The 22,614-nt window shown below is 38.8% G+C and overlaps 1 protein-coding gene across 1 annotated transcript in view; it reads right to left on the reverse strand.

The window, feature by feature from the left end:
• Positions 1-1,316: 1,316 nt before the first annotated feature.
• The window catches only part of CAV1 (caveolin 1), a 78,090-nt gene continuing 56,792 nt past the window's right edge, over positions 1,317-22,614 (reverse strand). Inside the window, exon 3 of the mRNA XM_082252861.1 lies at positions 1,317-2,357. Within this exon, the coding sequence (XP_082108987.1) occupies positions 2,016-2,357 (342 nt within the window). The 3' untranslated portion in view covers positions 1,317-2,015. The remainder of the gene's footprint in view (positions 2,358-22,614) is intronic.

A 22,614-nucleotide genomic window follows, 5' to 3' on the forward strand; every position in this document is an offset into this window, starting at 1 on the left:
GTATCAAGATACATCTGAGCAAGACAAAAGTAGACAAATTAGAGATTTATATTTAAAATTAAATTTAGCCACATACACAAAAAGTTGTCTCTAAACTAAGCAAACTAATCAACATAGGACCAGTTGAGCAATCATATAGTATTCAGAATAATTTTAGCTGAATGCTTTACAGTGTCTGATCTTTCTAGTAAAACATACATATTTTTAAAATCATATAACATTTTTCAAGAAAAGAAAGAAAGAAAGAAAAAAACACAAAGGGAACCATTAACAAACAATATACGTTTGGACATCGGGGGAAATGCAATAAAGCTGCTGCGCCACTTTTCTGATGTTAATCTCTCTTTTTAATGTATTGTGCCAAATTTATGAAGCCTATGTGACACTTTTGGTTCTGACAACAACACATGCATCAAATTCAGGTAGTTCTAAAGTATGCCACTTTTACACTGTGGTGCAATGAATATGCCAAACTCAAAATAATATACCCACAGTTCGTATTCTATGAAAGTTGAGCCAATTAAGATCAACTCTCTCTTGGTGTTCAGAGAAAAACTGGCACTGAAAGATTTTGCAAAAGGCCTCTTTCACACGGAGCGGACTGTATTGCAATTTTTTTTTACGGACACGGATGACACTTGTGTCATCCGGTCCATATGTCCGCATATCATCCCATCGGTTTGCGGATGATATACGGACATAATGTATGTCTATGGGATTGCGGATGTCAGCGGATGACACCGCTGACATCCGATTTTGCGTCCTTTCCGTTTTTCAAACGGAAGAAAAATAGAGCTCTGTTCAGTTCCAAAAAACGGAACAGAACTGAAAGGACGCAAATCGGATGTCAGCGGATGGTCATCTGCTGACATCCGCAATCCCATTGACATGCATTATGTCTGTATATAACCCGCAAACAGATGGGGTGATATACGGACATACGGGACGCCTGTGTGAAAGAGGCCAAAGTGTCTAACATACATTCTAAAAGTGAGCGCAGTATGTGCCAAAGTCAAGTACAAGTTCTAGACAGGTACATAAATTTGGCAAATACTGCACCACTTTCAGCGCCAGTCACATGCGCCAGTCTTTATGAATTCCAGGGATTGTCTCTTTCAGAAAAGGTTAGTGGCAGTGATTTATTACGAATTCAGATCTGAAACCGATTAGGCCTATTAGTAAATTAAGCAGCTAATGTTCATGCTATATTACAGAAGGACATCTAGAACCAAAGAACTGTTTATTAATTAGCCTCATGCAACTTGTCTTTGGCACTTATGTCCTTCATTAATGAAATAGCGTGTTTGTATTTTTCAAAACGTAAGCTTTAATAAACACCATTTGCTAATGTCCATTAAAACAATATAGTAAGAACAATGTTTTGACAAAAAGAAGAGACCTTCAATAGAATCCATGAAATGTTCAAAAAAATGTTTGTGATAAGTGGTTACATTTACACATCTGCTATTTACTGAAAACTCTTGCAATTACAGTAGGCATAGAAATAATCAAGCTTCTCCATTAAACTGAGCTACAGAGCTTCCGTTAAATACATTTATATACATTTTACAAAACTGCAAGCATCTCTAAGTATGTTTGCATTTCTTGCTTTTGGAAATAAAAAATTTGAACTCTCTCAGCTGTAGTCTATTAATTAAACATTCTTTTACAGAACTCCATCAGCTTGAGAAATGAACCAAATAATACAATCTTCATCAGCTTATTGTTAATCAGATACCTGCCCACCTATTGCTTGCATTCTTTTAATTATACCTGTAAGCAATTTGTGGATAGAAAAGCAAAAATACAGTATTTCACAAAGAGACGACAAAATGGCATGTAGCTGGTATCAGAAAAAAAATGTATTTTTATCACAAAACAAACACTCCTTTATACTAAAATCTTCTAAAAGGGTAAAGATTTTGCCCCAGGATACATACTCTAGTTACTGATCCCGTGTCAGTGCTCATAAAATATTGACACATTTCTGACATAAAACTCTGTTTGGTTGTCACCTATACTTCTTTGCGTACAGTAATTCGAATAAAGCTGAACACCTTGCCAATGGCTTCAAACAATGGGTCACAGAATGTGTGGATGCAGATGGAGTAGACTCGGCTAATGCACTGAATTTCAATCAAGTAGCTTTTTATGCATGGAACTACAGCCCAGATGTGCAGGAATGAAAGGATGGCAAAATAAATGCCCCAAACAAGTGACAATGGTATTCCAAAGATTGCAGACAGTAAGCGGTAGAACCAGTATTTAGTCACAGTGAATGTAGTGAAGCTTGCTTTCCAAATCCCATCAAAACTATGGGTCCCCTCAGGTTCAGCTATCACATCTTCAAAGTCAATCTAAAAAAAAAACAAAGAAAACAAAATGTGAAACCAATTTTACTAAGGCAGGGACTATTGCATATACATCCATAGTAATGTTATTTATTTTATCATTTGGAGGAAAAACACATGGGGGTATTACTATTACAATACATGAATTTCCAAGGAACAAGCTTTAACACGAGCATTCATTTTGCTCTACTTATCTATTTTATCTGTACTCAGTACAGAAAAGTATACCTGGTCATCCTATCTGTACAAACTTGTTGGACATCCTATTCCATGTGCAATAATATGAAGTTTTCCCCACTATTTGTGGCCTTAACTCTTCTGGAAGTGTTTTTTTAGAGTGTTTGTGGGAATGCTTACTCATTCAGCAAACAAAGCATTTATGGGATCAAGTACTGATGTTAGGGGACCTTAGCTTTATTGCATAAACTGTTAAAGTTCTCAAACAACCTGTGGTCTTTCAGGCAGGATGTTTTAGATCCAACTGGTCACAACTGAACAGCTGAAAGAGTTTCTGTTCATTGGAAGCTTCTTGTCTTAAGCTTGTACTGTATGGTATAGAAGTTCAAGCCTGATGTTATCCAACTGTTTAGTATGAGTATCAAACACTTCTATTGTTCGTATTCTTTTCTCTAGGAATGACATCAACTGACAACCCACGTGCAGTGAACTATTTCTTGTATAAAACAGTGGTCTCCAAACGGTGGCCCCGGGGGCCTTTGCTTACCTTTATCTGACCCTTTAGGAAATATTCCTGCCACTGACACCAACAATAGGGCATAATTCCTGCCACTGACAACAAAAATAGGGGGCTATTCCTTCCTCTTACACCAATGATGGGGCATAATTCCATCCACTGACAATAAAAATGGGCCACTATTCCTCCAAATGACACCAACTATTTCCCCCCTAATACCAAAGATCAGGAATGTTTATTCCCACTGGGCACAGTTCGGCCCCTCTAATGTCTGAAGGACAGTAAACTGGCCCTTTCTTTAGAACTTTGGAGTCCCCTGGTAAGAAATATTGAAAGGTGACTAAGAAATGTTGTGTAGGTCTTCATGGAACTATTGGAAATATAATAAACAAACATTGTAAACTCACCAAGGTAACAAAAAGGGGAAGATGAAGGATAATTATGTACCTTCATACTGTGATATTCTTACAAGTTGGTCAGTCTGAGACTCTACACAAACACAAATACATACACACACCTATAGAACACCATACATTTTTAGGAAACACAACATTTACAATAAGTATAACTGCCCTTTCTTTGTTATTGGTGATTAACAATTTAACTTTTTTTTCGCAACACCTTAGCAAATACAATTTAGTTGATAATGATAACACTTCCAAACTCTTCATATTGTGTTCTTACACTTTCACATTATTTTCTTCGCTGATGACTATTTCAAAGGTTACAGAATTGCATTTCAAAATTATACTGCAGGAAATCATTAAAAATGGCATTGCCATAATCATCTACAAAAGTTAGACTCATCTGATATTAAATAAGTAAATCTGTATAGCAAATAGAATTGCAAATAACCCGGTAGCACACGTGGGAACTACTTTTCGCTTGCAAATGACTTTCTATCCAATTTTAAAGTTACATCTCAGATAGACTGCTTCAGAATTTACATATATATTTTCCTCCCATCAAATCCTTAGTTTGATAATATTTTTCATGATGATTTACCGAAATGAGTATCCTTCAGTTAGTTAACGAAGATGGTCTAAGGGCCTCACCTCAATCAGCATAGGTAGTAACTCATATGTAATCAGAATAAGACGGCACATTTTGCCCATCAGCAATACAAGGCATCTCAGTAAAAATTATTTAAGTTTGATAGAGTGGGTGAGCAATATAAAACAAGCTGTTATATTGGGTAAGGGAGCTGTCATTTCCTGGGAATGACATCAAAGGAATTCTTAGATGAATTATTCCTCGGAATTGCTACTGATGTTTTATTAGTAAGAAACCTTTACATATTTCAATTTATTAAAAAGCCTAATAACATTCAAACATGCCGAACCCTCCGACATGCTATCTGCATTTTAATATCCAGTTAATGGAATTGAGAAAGTTAATTCCAAAATAAATAAAAACTTTTATTTACATGTACATGGTTTAGCAGAGTGTCCATTCAATTTAGTCATGCATGTAAAATATTTAGTAACAAAGTTATCAGTGAAATGTAAGAGTAATTGACTAAATAAAATGGTGGATCTGGATGCCATTGAACATCCAGTGCATTAACAAAATACCTTGCCCTGCAAAATGGCATTTGTATAGTATAAATGTTCAATATCTCGTGACTACAGGATAGGGGAAATTAGAGGATTTGAAGAGTCTCTTAGTTAGACTAGGATAAACACATCCATGTTAGTACCTTTGTTCCAAGATGGGAAAATGGATAAGACAAAGAACTATAAGGAATGAACAAGCTGTTCATGGGCAGGATTCATTCCAGCTGTATGCAGATTCAAATAATTCCAGTTGCATTACCTCAGTGGGGTTGCTTTACTAAGGCTGTAGAAATTTCATTTAGTGAACCCATGCCTACATCAAATACCCAACCTGTGTAAGTTAATATAAGAAAATAGAAATTCCTATGACATAAACCCAACTTGACTTAGCTAAATCAATATTCTGCTCCCATAGAAAATGAATACTAGTGTGTTTGGTAATGCATATCATCATAAAATATAATAATGTACATATTTTGAATGGAGTGGTGAGAACCACCGTCAGGTTTTTACTACTGTCTTTGTTCCCATCAGGGAGATTCACTCTCTCTAACTGTCCTGATCACCAATGCTAACAAAGAATGAAAGTAAGGGTAAATTCAAAATTGTGAGTTGCCTCTAAAATAGGAATAGTGGGAATATCTTACATTTAAAAGCTATCCACTGTCAACAGGACATGAAGGGAAATCTCTGCAATGAGACAATGGGGTGGATTTACTAAAGGCAAATAAGCTGTTCACTTTGCAAGGGATTTTTCTATAGCTTACTAAATGCGGTGAAAATTCAGTTTGCAAAGAATACCCAATCGTGTGCAAGGATTTTTTTTTTTTTTTTAAATGAAACTTTTGCTTGTACATAAATGACTCATGGAAGTCAGCAGAGCTTCACCTTATTCACTAAGCAATGCTCCCGCACAGTAAACAGGCTAATGCTGACTGGGGTTCTAACCCTCTCCTACTCTATAAAAAGTGAAAAACAAATTTGGATTTAGATATACTTTAAACTTGACAGAACCATTTGGGGAAAAAAAGCTATTTTTGGTGGGGTGATGAAGTTACACCATACACATACAGTAGAGTGCAACAAGCTGACTTGAGGGATACTTACATGGTGTTCCTCAGTGTCATCTAGAAATACTACACTTTAACTATTATTTATAGAGAAATGGGCATTGTTGATTTTTGTAAATTTTGATAACGACATCTACTTGTGCTTCAAGGTAAACTAATAGTTTATGATGACCTATTTTAGTAAATTATCTTATCAATAAAGTTACCAACCTCTGTCACTGGACATCAAAAAACTTAGACTCCACAAACTAAATAATGGAACTTTGCCACAAAACTGTAATGGCTGTGGAAGAAGAACAGCATTTTAAGCAATCGTACCAGGAGGAAGTTCATTGTTTGTCTTTTTCAGAACAATTACTGGCTATTCATGAAACAAAATCTCAAGCACAGGCCTTAGAATTTAGCCTTCCACCCCATTGTGTATATATTTACAGACCTGAGGACTTTGTAGTTCTATTATCTAATTTTAATCAGATATTAAATATGGTGTGGACTATGTGTGTTCTTTCTTCTGGGGATGTAATATAAAGATAAAAAAATAAACACTCAGCTGGAACATGATCATGAATTTTAATTTTATTATGCAAACCAAGACATTTTGCTGTGTTGTTGAGCTTTAAAATAAACAGGTCAAAGGTGGTGAAGAGATATCATGGTGTCCATGCTTTTTGTGCAAATTACAGGCCAAAATCCGTCCAGAATCAGAATTTTTTAGTTCTAAAATGTATTTATGATCTGTGAATCCGAATTAACTTTCAGGCCACTTGTTTCTTGCAGTTTTAGCTGATGTTACCTCTCAGTAGGTGATCGGTACCTGCATCTAGGGACCCTGGCTGAATTATATATGCCTTAACAATCTGAAGCAATGTCTAAAGTATGTAACTTCATTATTCATATATTATTACCAAAGCTTGTAAGTGAATTCTTGGGTCACTACTATAGCTAAAAGTAGATGACATCTCTTGAGTAGTACCTTACCTAAAACCAGACTATAACAGCCTTATATACCATGTTCAATGAAGATACACTGTCAGAAGTAATGAAGCTAAATGTTTCCTCTATTTGATAATCACATCTCAGACCTATGCTTCAGTCAAATGTGAAATCAATGCCTACCCCACCTGTCCAGTACCCCACCTGGTAAGTATACCCCACCTGTACAGTACCCCACCTGGTAAGTATACCCCACCTGTCCAGTACCCCACCTGGTAACTATACCCCACCTGTACAGTACCCCACCTGGTAAGTATACCCCACCTGTCCAGTATTTGTTTTTTGTTTTTTTTTCTTATCCAGGCACCACTTTCTTCTAGTGGCAACCTGGTAATCTGGGAACATGCCTGCTTTGGATGCAAAATTCCAGTTGGCTCCTTGCTGCCACTGATCTAAAAAGGGCCAGGACCAAGGGATTTCTCACAGGCACCAATCAGATACAAGCCTGTCTTGAAAAAGGGATAGAGAACAAACTTGGGCGAATGGTATCAAAATGCATGGTAATGTGCAGGGTAATGTGCATTGCAGAAAGTTGCCATTTAATTCAAATTGGCTCTCCAATACACATATACAGTAATAAAAAATAAAAAAAATGCACCTTCACAATGGTGCACCAGGAAACGCAGAAGAGTGTTGTGGTTCGCTGTGTTGACTAGATAAAGGCAGGTGTTTTTTTATTCACTGAGGTGTATGAGTTAAAGGTATGGATGGACCCTAAAACGTCTGCTTTTTCTTCTAAGTCTGAGGTGGTCTGTGAAATCTGAAGCTGTAGCTTGAAAAGGACTCATATTTAGGTCATTTGCATTAAGTTTTGAATTTCAGCATTTTGAAGTTTGTAGTTGATGGCATTAGTGACTCTCTGGTTGCTCTCACCCAATGTCAGGAATTACTCTTCAAAATAGTGGTTAACTTAAGACCCAATGTGCATCTTTTTAAATATCCCCAGGTAGGTAAAAACCTTGTTTCAGACATATGCTAGGGCGCAATGCCAGAATAGTGTAAGAAATCTTTTTGGTAAATTTGTCAGTTTGCAAAAAAAAAAAGTTAAAGAAGTTCAACCTCAATTTGCTTTCATGGGGAGTTTTCAAATATTTATCAAAAAAAGATATTCCAATAATTTATGACACCATAGAAAGCCCATTCAAAGGGGAATGCTGATAAAGTTTAGTAAGTCATAAAACCTCCTATTTACTGTTAAATTATAAAATAGATGTTCTTTCCTATCTGTGGGATATTAGTAAAAGTCTACTCATAGTCATGGGTTAGCAATTTGTCCTGACTCTCCCTTTTCCAGAACTTCCCACTCACATATCTGGCCTGAATCCCAAAATAAATACCAGGGCCTGGGAAAACTGTCAGACTACCTTAATATCACTTCATAATATGTATTGAAAGAGAACTCAACTCAAGTTTGACTTCATTCTATGTTAGCTATACATATGAAATAATATATGTAAGAACATTTTATTTATCTAGAATTCCCCCTTTCTATTATGTGAGGGTTTTTTTTTAACCACCTTAGCGGTAATCCCGAGCGTGACTCGGGGTTGGTTTTTCATATCAGGAGCGGTAACCCCGAGTCACACTCGGGGTGGATTGCAGAGAGCACAGCGGAGCTTCTCTTACCTTATCCTGGCGATCCAGCGATGATCTCTCATTGCTGCGACCGCCAGCCGAGAGTCCCGCCGCTCCTCCGTCCCTCCGTCGGTACGATCACTTCCTAGTTCCGTTCCCTGCAGCAGCAATGCTGCATGGGAGCGGAACTAGGGAGGGAAATTCAAAAAAAAAAAAAAAAACGTTACACAAAACACACTTTATATTATATATATATATATATATATATATATATATATATGCATATATATATATATATATATATGCATGCATATATATATATATATATATATATGCATATATATATATATATATATATATATATATATATATATATATATATGCATATATATATATATATATACACCGGTAGATATATATATACACACACACACATATATATATATATATATATATATATTATATATATATATATATATATGTGTGTGTGTATATATATATATATATATATACACACACACACATATATCTATATATAATATATAATGCATGAATTATAATCTAATCAATAATATAATTTTATTATATATATTATATATTAAATAATAAAATAATATTATTGATTCGATTATAATTCATGCGTTTGTGTTTCAAATTTATCACATCTGGGATGTCTACTAGAGTCTTGTTTTGGTCAGGTTTAAGTCAGTAATTACTAAGAATTGTAGGCCTATAATACATAACGCCAAATTTCCATGAAAAGAATTGTACCGCTTTTGGTATGTAATTCCAGACATAATCATACCGCCAGGGAGGTTAATGCTTCTGATTATGTAAAACTCCGCTGCTCCTTGAATTATGGCAATAAGGTCCTTTGGTACCTCCCAAAGATTTGCTAGTTTGCTTTGTTTTTCCTTTTACCACGTAAAATAGATTGGAGAATAATCTAGAAACACCAACTAATTGTGACATCCATGGAGATGGAGCGTTAGGTCACTGTGGACATTAGTAAGCTGTGAAGGTCCGAAAATCTGGCAAATATGGTATGGAACTTCATTATGTTTCTGCTAACGACTAAAATTCTCTCCTAAAATTCTGCATTGAGCTTAAAATGTATTTCTACTTTTACAGCCAAACTTGGTTAACATCTACCTTATATTTGTTATATGTTCTCATTCATATAGCATATAACTTTAAAAAATTGCTGCTTTCCACTTTAGACATTCTTTTCTGATAACTTCAGCACTGAAAAGTTCTACTTAGCTCTCTTTATTTATGGAGAAGATGGGTAACTTTGCCATAATTAACCCTGTCTGCACTGTGCTGGCAAATCTCATTATTGGTTGTAAACTAGATTTGAACAGTGTCCTAATATAGGACTAAAGATTTAGAAGCCCAGTTTCTCCATTGCATGTTAATCAGAAAACTTAGCCTGCCCTAAGCCTTTCTATTAGTACAGAAGCACTCTGAACTTGTATTGAAATATTTACAGTCTGCAATGACAGCTTCTCCCAAGAAACATCTAAAAGATATGAGATATTAAAAAAAAATTAGGTATGCTGTGAGAATGGGAACACATAACAATGGACCAGTCAACAAATCTGGACCAGTCACTTTCAAGGAATTTTACCTTTTCAAGCTATGGACTGCCTTTGAGGGCTCTCCTATCAACTGCATCAGCCCTGGTTTTGCTGCCCCATTCACTAGGCTGACTTGGACCTGACCAATTGGACTGGGAGTTTTGTGCTTCTGATTTGCTGGATCTTCTGCCAATGGTTGGCGAAATGCGTAGAGAATACAGCTCAAGACCAGCACTTTGTGATATAGCCTAATACATTTATGGAAAATTGTTGTTGTTATACCTTTTCTTGATTATGTTTATGCTGTACATGGGCTAGGTCTTTATAAGTCCATTACACTCTAATCCCATTGGGGAATACAGGCTACACACCTAACAACTGCTTGTGGTTTTTATATCAATTATATCAATTTTATGGAATTTGTATTGTGAATAAACGTTTGTATTTTTTTTAATCTTCTCGATTACTCACTTCCTTTACCTGGCGTTAAAAGTGGCAACCTTTAAAGTCCCCTTTTCCTTTTTTTGTATTGTACTTCTCTTGGAATGTGGTGCCACGATAGCAATTTATGCTTCACTATGTTTTCTACAAAAAACAGTGGGGTTTTCTCAAGTTTGACTGCAAAAGTGGAAATACACTTTAGGTCGAATTTCAGAATGTTTCCTGCATTATCTCTGAAATGTTATTACAACAAACGTTTTCATCTTTTGCTGGTTTACCCTGAAAGGCCTGTCTTGATTGTCTGGAGCAGTGGTCTCCAAACTGTGGCCCTGGGGCTGAATGCAGCTCTTTGCTTGCCTTTATCTGGCCCTTGAGGCATTATTCCTGGCCATTGAAACCATCAATTGGACACTGCTACCCCCACTGGCACCAACTCTTTCTCCCCTTAATACCAAAGATCGGGCATTCTTTACTCCCACCGGCCACAGTCCAGCCCCCCTAAAGTCTTTCTTTGGAAAGCTTGGAGACTCCTGGTCTAGAGGGTTGTTGGAGGTGCATTGTTTCTTACTAAAAACACTGGGCTAATCATGTCATCACAATACAGGCAGCTCATCTCAAACAAAGAATCTTTGCAAGTTCACTGAAATGTCTTATTTCAATATCCATAGGACAGAAGCAGGTATGTACTTTATCAAAGATACTATTTGTTAATATCCTTAAAAAGTATCTATAATATAAGTTGTCAGTGTCACCATACTTCCATAAATTTCTGTAGCACACTTCTCATTTTTTTAATTTCATTTTAGTGCCCCAGTTCAAACCCCCAAAATACATCTAGGATTGTGTTCTGTAATAGATTTAAAGACTTGATTGTAAATGTCATGTTAACAAAACACTCAAAGGAGAACTGGATCAAAATTAATATGGAAAAAAATTCTTTCCCTCCAAATTAGGATATAGTTTATGCTAGACATTCACGTCTTTGTCAGCTAGTGTACGCAAATCAGAGGGCTTACTTTTAACAGCCAAACACTGGGATGTAGCTGGCCACCAGTATAAAACAAAAGTGTTTGTTTAACTTGCATTCCCTTTGCTTGCATATGCCAACATCTCCTAGAACACTTTTGGACTGTATCTACTAAGCTATGCAATGCAACTTAAAGGAAACCACTCTAAAATCTATATATTTAAATGCTACATTGCATTCATTTTTTTTAAAGTAAGATTGAAAAAAAAAAAAAAGATTTTTCCATTTGAATCTGCAGCCCGCAACCAAATGCCAAAAAATCTAATTATACTTCATTGCAATCATGAGAACTGTACTTTGTGTACAGAACAACCCAGAAATTTCACTCTCTGTTTTTCTAATCACTCAGAACTTGTGAAGAAATTTAAGGCAACCCTGGTCATTAAAGACTATGCGAAACTGTAATAATAACACTTACAGGGAAGGGGTTAACACAGTAAGTGATCAAGGGGTTAAATGTGTACCTAGGGGCGTGTTTCTAACTGTGGGGGGGCGTGGCTTGTGAAATGATCACAGAGACCTGTGTTCCTATATAGAAGGATCACAGGGGCTCTATGATCATTCCAGGGAGAAGAACAGTCAGCTGTGTTTACAACAGCTGCCCGTCCTTCTCTCTCAGCGGGGAACAATCATGGGTGTCAGACGGCAATCATAGCCGCCTGCCCTGTGCATCGGGATCCCCGCTGACGAATGGAGGCGGGAGCGGCGCACACTCACCCCCTAGCTGCAGGCGTGCGACTGACGTATACCTACGGCAATTCACACAGGAGCGGCTGCCTGCCGCATTATAACTGCGGCGGGGCGGTCTTTAAGCGGTTAATCATCTACTTATGTTCAAGCAAAAAAAATAAAGTTTTTTAAAATTTTTCTTGCAAAATGATTGGGATTTCTTTGCAGAGTGATCTTTCATCAAACAGAATCACAAGGCGCCTGTCACCTAAAAAAGTACAACAACTTCTTTGGAACGACAAGCATCTTGCGATTCTGTTTGCGCGATTTTACTGCGATTTGTCAGGCGACAATCATGGCAAAATCGCACCATGTTTGGGGTGCCATTGCAAGTCATGGGAATCGCAGGGGTGTCCCACGATTTGCAATGATTCAGAAGCGATTCTGCCTATGATTTGATATGCCAGTATGTGAACGGAACGTCAGAGAGTGCTCCTAATCTCAGCTCGTTACCTGTATGGAAGACACCTGGGAGCCAGAAATCTTGCTGATTGATAGGGGATCACTCATTAACCACTTAAGGACCAAACCTATTCCTGACACTTGCTGTTTACAAGTTAAAATCAGTATTTTTTGCAAGAAAATTACTTAGAACCCCCAAACATTATATATATATTTTTAGCAAAGACTCTGGAGAATGAAATGGTGGTTGTTGCAATATTTTTTATCACACAGTATTTGCGCAGCGGTCTTTCAAACGCAATTTTTTTGGAAAAAATAAATTTCACTGCATTTAAAAAAAACTAAATAATTAAGTTAGCCCAATTTTTTTATATGTGAAAGATAATGTTACGCTAAACAGGTACCCAACATGTCAGGCTTCAAAATTGCGCACGCTCGTGGAATGGCAACAAACATTGGTACTTAAAAATCTCCATAGCTTTCTGCTGCCATAACCACGGTATTTAACGTCAAAGTGCAGATGTATAACTGCGGCAGGCGGTTCGGAGGTGCTTAAAATGCCAATTATTGTATAACTTTTTTTGAAATGCGTTTTTCTGGATATTTTTGTTGTTGTCTCACTGTTAAAATAAACCTGGTATTAAAATTGTAGACTGATAATTTCTTTGTCAGTGGGCAAACAGGCAAAATCAGCAGGGGATCATACTTTTTTCCCTCACTGTACATCTGTATGCATCCGCCTAAAGGAAAGTAACGGCGTATACCCACCTACAGCCATTCCTTTCTTTGGGTGGCTGTACACAGCACCTATGACTCTTGGGCAGGAAAATATGCCCAAATTTTGTGCTCCAATTTTAACCATAAGAAAACTTTGGCTCTTCCTTGTACAATGTAGATACTTTTCTACCACTATTCTCTGTTAAAGGGCAATCTTTTACCCTGGAGGAATATGGCTGACAATGCCATGCTCCCCCAGGATTTGAATGACACCAATCTATGGAACAGGAAATGTTGGGAAATCTCACCAGCAGGCATATAGCCATTAATTTCTTAGGCTATTTAATACAGGTCTGTATCTATCAGTTTGTCGAGGATAAACTGGGAAATTAAAGAGGTTCTTTACTATGGAAAAAAAAAAAAAAACAACAATCAAAGTAAGCAGCTACAAATACTGTAGCTGCTGGCTTTTAATGACAGAACCCTTACCAGTCCAGGGATTCTGCGCTGTTCTCACCCGGGCCAGTTCTTCACTAGCCTTGGGGTTCCTGATGCTGGCATTCTAGCTGTGGACAGCCAGCTGTGCTGCTTGCGGCTTCACAGCTGGCTGCACACTGTGCATCCACAGGTCATGCTACACACTGTGCATTCACAAGTCATGCTACACACTGTGTATCCACAAGTCATGCTGTGCACTGTAAATCCACAAGCCATGCTGCACACTGTGCATCCACAAGTCATGCTGCGCACTGTGCATCCACAAGCCATGCTGCACACTGTGCATCCACAAGCCATGCTGCGCACTGTACATCCACAAGCCATGCTGCACACTGTGCATCCACAAGCCATGCTGCACACTGTGCATCCACAAGTCATGCTGCGCACTGTACATCCACAAGCCATGCTGCACACTGTGCATCCACAAGTCATGCTGCGCACTGTACATCCACAAGTCATGCTGCACACTGTGCATCCACAAGCCATGCTGCGCACTGTAAATCCACAAGCCATGCTGCACACTGTGCATCCACAAGCCATGCTGCACACTGTGCATCCACAAGCCATGCTGCGCACTGTGCATCCACAAGCCATGCTGCACACTGTGCATCCACAAGTCATGCTGCGCACTGTACATCCACAAGCCATGCTGTGCACTGTAAATCCACAAGCCATGCTGCAGACTGTGCATCCACAAGCCATGCTGCACACTGTGCATCCACAAGTCATGCTGCGCTTTGTCAATTGTCCAGCAGTCTTCTGGGACCTGTGGAATGTCCCAGAAGGCTGCGAGGAGGGAGGGGGATTGGAGAACTAGGCGATCCAAGCTGAAGTGGGAGTGGGTCAAAACCAGGTACCCACTCCCCCCAAAAAAATGACACACAGAGAAGGCGAGGGAAGGGGACTCAAAGCGGAACTTCCCCTTTGGTTGAAGCTCCACTTTAACTTGAGTTTTCATATGAACTTTTTACATTGGAACACAGAATATATGTAACTGATATTTAGTTAACATGGCTCTATGTATCTGTAGATGTGTTATACATACATGCCAACATGCTGGAGAGAAATGCATGATTCTAATATTCTCATGACACACTGGGTTATTTATTGCTATACTAGATTAGGCAGTTACTGACAGTCCTCCCATCCTGCTGAAATATTGTCTGTGATCTCTGAAGTGCCAAATTCATTTCTTATCATTCTGCATGGGGGAAAGGAACACATTCACCTTAAGCTGTTATGGAATGTTCTTCCTTTCTATTCTAGATTAAAAGTTTATCAGCAGATGAAATTCCTCTAATGTTGTCATAAATAACCTTTTTCTTAGCAACATTACAAAACAATTATAGGAAAGCACACTGAATGCCATTTAATAATAGAAAAGTAATAAATTCTACCAATCTGTAGAAGTAAAACAATCGTAAACACTAAGGTGTATACCCAACAGAAACACCACATTTTCAGATCACAGGCCCATGTTTGAAAAAAAAAAAAAAAAAAACAATATTTTTCACTTTCTGCTATATAACATTCCCAATAAAAAAAATGTAAAAATCAAAATTTTTCATCAATTTACGCCAATATGTTTTCTGCCACATATTTTTGGTTAAAATAAATCCAAAAAGGGTATATTGATTGGTTTGCAAAAAGTTATTGTGTCTACAAACTAGGGGGAAGATTTATGTCAATTTTATTAAATTATTATTATTTTTTTTTTACTAGTAATGGCGGCGATCAGCGATTTTTAGTGGGACTGTGACATTGCGGCGGACAGATCGGACACCTAACTGACATTTTTTACAGTTTGGGGGGAACAGTGACAATACTACAGTAATCAGTGCTGAAAATATGCACTGTTACTGTACTAATGACACTGGCAGGGAAAGGGTTAACACCAGGGGCAATCAAAGGGTTAATTGTATGAATAGGGGGTGTTTTCGAACTGTGAAGGGGATGGGCTTATAGAATGAGCACAGGGACCTGTATTCCTAAATACAAACAGTATAAAAAGGTCCTTCTTCAGGAGTGGATGCTATGGGCGGATCTAAAGAGTACATAAAGTATCAATGTCAAGTATACAAATTTATATCATAATGTCTAAGATAGTATATAGACTCATAAAGGACCCTATACTAAGGTTACATACTTACAGGTATAATGAGCCGAAATGAACAAAATGGCACTTAGTCCTGATATATAATCTATTAGACATTATGATATATATTTGTATACTTGACAATGATATTTTATGTACTCTTTAGACCCGCCCATAGCATCCACTCCTGAAGAAGTGAGATATGTCATCACGAAACGCGTTGAGTTTCAAGATGCCTCAGTTTCATCATGCATTGTTTCCTACTATACCTGCAAGCATGTATATGCAAATGTAGTTATGTTTTACTCTTTGATGTGCATGTGGCCACACATGACGATTTGTTCTATTTTTAATAAACTTATTGTTACTATACATCTATTAGCCCCTATGTGTCCACCTCATTTAAAGTTCCAGGGCAGCCTTCTTCTTTTTGTATCTTGTGTTCCTAAATAGGAAGAACACAGGAGCCCTGTGTTGATTGCTGCAAGAACATGTGTCTGCTGCATTTATAATGGCAGACCGCTGTTCTGTCTCCCCGGGGTTGATTGTGGGTGCCCGGCGGCAATCGCGGTCGCCGGCCCCACAGATCAGCTTCCCCCCTCATGATCACTCCTGAGGAGCGATGTATGGGTATGGCGATTCGCCCAGCTGAGCCACCTTGCTGCGGTATATCTGTGGCAGGTGATCGGCAAGAGGTTATGGAGATTCACCCTCTCCATTTGTCCTTTTTATCATTATCATTGAAAATGAAAGTAAAAGAAAGTCCCAAATTTTGGGTTGTCCCCAGAAAATAATAGAGAGGAAATCTTCCAATGGAGACACTAATTCTGGTGACCTGGGGGTCCCTAAAAAATTCCCTGATTTGCAGGGATTTCCTCCCTCTTCCTGTTTGGCTATGGGACAGGAAGTGAAGGGAAGTCTCGGCAATGGGACACAGATAGTGGAAAAAAAATCTGACAGGGGTTATAACCCTCCCTTACTCTATCCGTCACTATGGAGAGCACTATGGTTAGTTAAACCTGCTTTGGCAGTTTACTGCATTTGATGAACATTTGCAAGGTGTGGCTTTTGCTAGGGTACATATTCACCCTATTATGGGTGAATGTTGTTAGCAAGTGCATGCCATATGTGGGCAAAGTTTCACTAGGCCAATCTGTAGATGAATGTTTTGCAAATACACACATGGCCATAAGATTACATATTGCTCAGAGAGCAACGAGGAGTATTTTGTTCCTAAATTGGAACATGTGAGCTTTTTTACCCCAACAACTTTACCTATCTAGATTACAAGAGCAAGTAGGTTTTACACTTTTACCCACTTCGTACTGGCAAGGTATTAAAATAATAGGAAATATTTTTAAGGGTATTAATCTGCTCTAAAGTCATAGGAGAGAAGTTATTATCAGTTACATCTCAGAATATTTACAATATGTTTAAACACATAAAATGCTTTTCTGATGGTTACAAAACTGGATATTTTCAAGAATTTCCTAGTTCAAGACAGTTTTAAATCCAGGGTACTTGATAAGGTATATGGTTAACAATTTAACAATTTCTTATACAAATTCTGAACGATTTTTATTGAGAAAAAGAAATGTGTATAAAAACAGTAAATTTCTTATACAAATTCCACCGTCTCTGATTTGTATTTTGTAAATGTCCTTATGACATAAAAAAAATGATAAAATTCCTTCATGTATTGACCATACCTAGTGAAAGACTCAAGCCCTACTGGAAGTAGTCTCAATATATAACATTACCCATATGAGGTATGCTATTACATACTAGTGATGAGATTAGATTAGGCAGTTTGTTGCTATAACAACCATAGCTACATTACAGACTGCTCTTATCATCCGCAGTCATCAAACAACCAAAAATATGTATGAGAACATTACATCCATATATGTGTAACAAAACCCAGACAAATTTCAGTTTTAGAAATGTTTAACATATACAATGTGGATGATTTACTAAATGAGCCAAGCATGTTCGCTTTGCAAAAGGATTTTCACTTACTTTACAGATTAGTGAATGAGGTTAAAGTGTTACCAAACCTACAACAGGAAAATTAGTCTGTATATGCAGTTAAGCATGCTCACTGGGGAACCTCAGGGGTTAATCCTCTACATTGTGTAAAAAGGCTGTTTGATCCTGTCTTCTCTGATCCTCCCTCTTTTCCTGTCCCCAATCCATCTCATGATAGAACAGAGCCTTGGTGGTACTCTGAACATGCTCAGTTTGGTGTGTATTGCTAGAGGGCTTTTTTTTTGGAAGGGTGCATGTGATCACCACAGGGCCAATCAGCACTGTCCAGACAGAGGGTCAGGGTTCCTGCAGTCTCATAGGACAGTCAGAGGAGAATGAAGACTCCTCCTTTAAGATTTAACCAGTGCTTGGCCGGACACTGATAGAAGTTACAAGACTGCTATATACTGCTGATAAGAAAAAGTATGTAGCAGTTTATATTTACTATAAATAATAAATAATTGCATTTCCGTGTTCTGTGTACTGCAGGAGACCAGTATAGTGAATGCAGGGTGCTGGGTTCAGTAACACTTTACGCTGTGCTAACTTCTATCTTTCAATCATGCGCATGCATAAATCCTATTTTTTTTTTTTTTTAATTTTCCTTGCACATTATTGGGTTTTCTTTGCAAAGTGAATTTTCATCACATTCATTAAAGAGGAGATCTGGTCATTTCTATGTTTGTTAAAAGTCAGCAGCTACAAAAAGTATAGCTGCTGACTTTTAATAAACAGTTACTCACTTATCCCAATCCAGCATATGGTCACCAGAGCCGTCACTACTCTCCCCCCCCTAACAAAAAGACATGGCAGAAGTGGCAGGAGAGAGGAGAGGAGTACTTAAAGCGGACCTTCCCCTTTTGGGTGGTGCTCCAATTTAACCACTTCTGGACTGGAAGACTTTCCCCCTTAATGATCAGGCCATTTTTTGCGATTCGGCACTGCGTTACTTTAACGGACAATTGCGTGGTTGTGCAACGCTGTACCTAAATAAAATTGATGTCCTTTTTCTCCCCACAAATAGAGCTTTCTTTTGGTTGTATTTGATCACCTCTGCAATTTCTATTTTTTGCGCTATAAATAAAAAAGTGCAACAATTCTGATAAAAAAAAAAACAATATTTTTCACTTTCTGCTATATAACATTCCCCAAAAAAAAAAAAATGTAAAAATCAAATCACATTTTTCATCATTTTAGGCCAATTTGTATTCTGCTACATATTTTTTGATAAAAAAAAAATCCCAATAAGCGTATTTTGATTGGTTTGCGCACAAGTTATCGCATCTACAAACTAGCGGAAAGATTTATGTAATTTTTATTTATTTATTTATTTTTTTACTAGTAATGGCGGTGACCAGCAGTTTTTAGCAGGACTGCGACAATGCGGCGGACAGATCGGACCCCTAATTGACATTTTTTACACTTTTGGGGGGACCAGTGACATTACTACAGTAATCAGTGCTAAAAATATATACGCTGTTACTGTAATAATGACACTTGCAGGGAAGGGGTTAACTCAGGGGCAATCAAAGGGTTAAGTGTGAGCCTAAGGTGTGTGGGGGGGGGCTTGTGAAATCAATACAGAGACCTGTGTTCCTAAATAGAAAGAACACAGGAGCTCTGTGTTGATTGCTGACTGAACGGCGGTCTGCTGTGTTTATAATGGCAGACCGACGTTCTGTCTCCCTGGGGAGTGATCACGGGTGCCCAGCAGCAATTGCGGCTGTCGGCCCCGTGGACTGTGGGCATGCACGCGGCGAGTGGGCATGCACGCGGGGCCCCCAGGATCGCTCCCGCGGAATGCCGTACAGGTACAGAAATTCACAGGAACCTGCCTGTAACTGCGGTGGCTGGTGGGCGAGTGTTTAAGCCAAGGAAAAGTCCCTTGCAAGGTTACTTTGGTAAATCAACCCAACAGACTGCCGTCATCTGATGCAGCCGAATGGGTGAAGACGGTGAATTTTCTAATTTTGCTCCCCTTGTTAATAGCAGAACCAACTAGAACTGTGTCCATTCCAAAAGAATTTTTCATTTTCAGTTAGATCCTTTTGAATAAACATTCTATTTCATTTATCAGCTTAATTGTCTGTCTTTAATTAAAACAAGCAAGTCCTTCTCCTTTGAAGACCAGGTTTTCCCTTGTAAAGTCAATCGTTGCAGAATTCTATTTGGGAACGAATGTAAAACTGACATTCTTAGGATAAAACTGTTTTTCATTAGATGTTTCCCATAAACGGATGGTATTATTTCTATAGTGAGTTTTGTTCTGGCCATTGCTTTGCCTCTTGATTCCAAGTAAGAACAGATCCCAGTACATTTGCCTGCAGCTGCCTAACAGTTGTTTGGGAAAAGTCTGCTCATACAACTGAAGCTCTGCAGAAAATTGGAAGAAGTAGGTGTAAGTGATTCAAAATAGCAAATGAGTCATCTTCAAGGAAAACTATAGCTAAGACACATGCTGACATATGTGAAAGAGCTACTTGTTTCACTTACATATGAACACGGACTAATCTATAGAAATCACACCCGAGTGAATTATGTTTCATATGGCAGGCAATGATTTGTAGCCATGTCCTTTCTGATTTTGGAGCTTAAGAAGTTCTATTCTGTATGCTTGCAGCCTGGTTATAGGAATTTCCAGATCATACTGAAAGAATGTCCCATGCTGCAAAGTGGAAGACATCATTCTCCGGGAAAGGTATTCTGTACTTGTCGCCTGAGAATGAGGAGAGGGCCTTTATCTTATGATTGTGTGGGTTTGGGTAAGTCTTTGTAAAGGACTCAGCGTATCCTATGCAATTAGTGTTCCTTTACTCAAATGGTGCAGAGAAGCGCTAGAGAAATGTGGTAATAAAAGTGATAATACACCGAAAAGCACACATTTATTAAATTGCAGCTTACCCGTACTCAGTGGCGTAGCGTGGGGGGTGCTGGGGGGGCCAGCCGCACCGGGCGCAAAATTTGGGGGGGCGCAGTGTCATGCTGCCATTTAGGAGTCTGCTCAGCCATCCTTAGTGTAGGAATCAGGTAGGTCTCTGTAGTGGTCAGTGTAATTGTCAGGTAGGTTTGTGTAGTGGTCAGGTAGGTCAGTGTAAGAATCAGGTAGGTCTGTGTAGTGGTCAGGTAGGTCTGTGTAGTGGTCAGGTAGGTCAGTGTAGGTGTCAGTATAGAAATTTGGTAGGTCAGTGTAGTGATCAGGTTGGTTAGTGCAGGAATAAGGTAAGTCAGTGTAGGTGTCCGTGTAGTGGTCAGGTAGGTTTGTGTAGTGGTCAGATAGGTCTGTGTAGTGCTCAGGTAGGTCTGTGTAGTGGTCAGGTAGGTCAGTGTAGGTGTCAGTATAGAAATTTGGTAGGTCAGTGTAGTGATCAGGTTGGTTAGTGCAGGAATAAGGTAAGTCAGTGTAGGTGTCCGTGTAGTGGTCAGGTAGGTTTGTGTAGTGGTCAGGTAGGTCAGTGTAAGAATCAGGTAGGTCTGTGTAGTGCTCAGGTAGGTCTGTGTAGTGGTCAGGTAGGTCAGTGTAGGTGTCAGTATAGAAATTTGGTAGGTCAGTGTAGTGATCAGGTTGGTTAGTGCAGGAATAAGGTAAGTCAGTGTAGGTGTCTGTGTAGTGGTCAGGTAGGTTTGTGTAGTGGTCAGGTAGGTCTGTGTAGGTGTCAGTATAGTAATCAGGTAGGTCAGTGTAGGAATAAGGTAGGTCTGTTTAGTGATCAGCTAGGTCAGTGTAGGTGTCAGTGTAGTGGTCTAGTAGGGGGCGCAAATTACTTACCTTGCCCCGGGCGCTGACAACCCACGCTACGCCACTGCCCGTACTTATATGTGATAGCTGCATTCGTTTTCTTTTTTAGGCTTTCTTTCTTTTATTTTCACCTGCTGATTTGGCCAATAAGTCTTTTGTTTTTCAACAGAGCAAGCTGTCATACAAATGTAGCAGTTAGAGCAGGGATCCTCAAACTACGTCCCTCCAGCTGTTGCAGAACTACAGATCCCATGAGCCATTGTAAAATTCTGGCACTCTCAGACATGACTAGGCATGATGGGAATTGTAGTTCCTGAACAACTGGAGGGCCATAGTTTGAAGACTCCTGAGGGTTGAGACAAACCATTTACCACTGAAAGGGTGCTTACAATGATCAGCTTCTGATCATTTTCCTAACCACTTAAGCCCCGGAGGATTTTCCTGCTCAAAGACCAGGGCCTATTTTGCAATTCGGCACTGCGTGACTTTAACGGACAATTGCGCGGTCGTGCGACGCTGTACCCAAATGAAATTGCCGTCCTTTTTTCCCACAAACAGAGCTTTCTTTTGGGGGTATTTAATCACCTGTGCCATTTTTATTTTTTGCGCTATAAACAATGTAAAGTAGTGAGTGTACAGCCTGTATAACAGTGTAAATTTGCTGTCCCCTCAAAATAACTCAACACACAGCCATTAATGTCTAAACTGCTGGCAACAAAAGTGAGTACACCCCTAAGTGGAAATGTCCAAATTGGGCCCAAAGTGTCAATATTTTGTGTGGCCACCATTATTTTCCAGCACTGCCTTAACCCTCTTGAGCATGGAGTTCACCAGAGCTTCACATGTTGCCACTGGAGTCCTCTTCCACTCCTCAATGATGACATCACGGAGCTGGTGGATGTTAGAGACCTTGTGCTTCTTCACCTTCCCTTTGAGGATGCCCCACAGATGCTCAATAGGGTTTAGGTCTGGAGACATGCTTGGCCAGTCCATCCCCTTTACCCTCAGCTTCTTTAGCAAGGCAGTAGTCGTCTTGGAGCTGTGTTTGGGGTCATTATCATGTTGCATTACTGCCCTGCGGCCCAGTCTCCGAAGGGAGGGGATCATGCTCTGCTTCAGTAT

Source organism: Pelophylax lessonae, assembly GCF_965119305.1.
Source record: "Pelophylax lessonae genome assembly, chromosome: 4".
Taxonomy (NCBI): domain Eukaryota; kingdom Metazoa; phylum Chordata; class Amphibia; order Anura; family Ranidae; genus Pelophylax; species Pelophylax lessonae.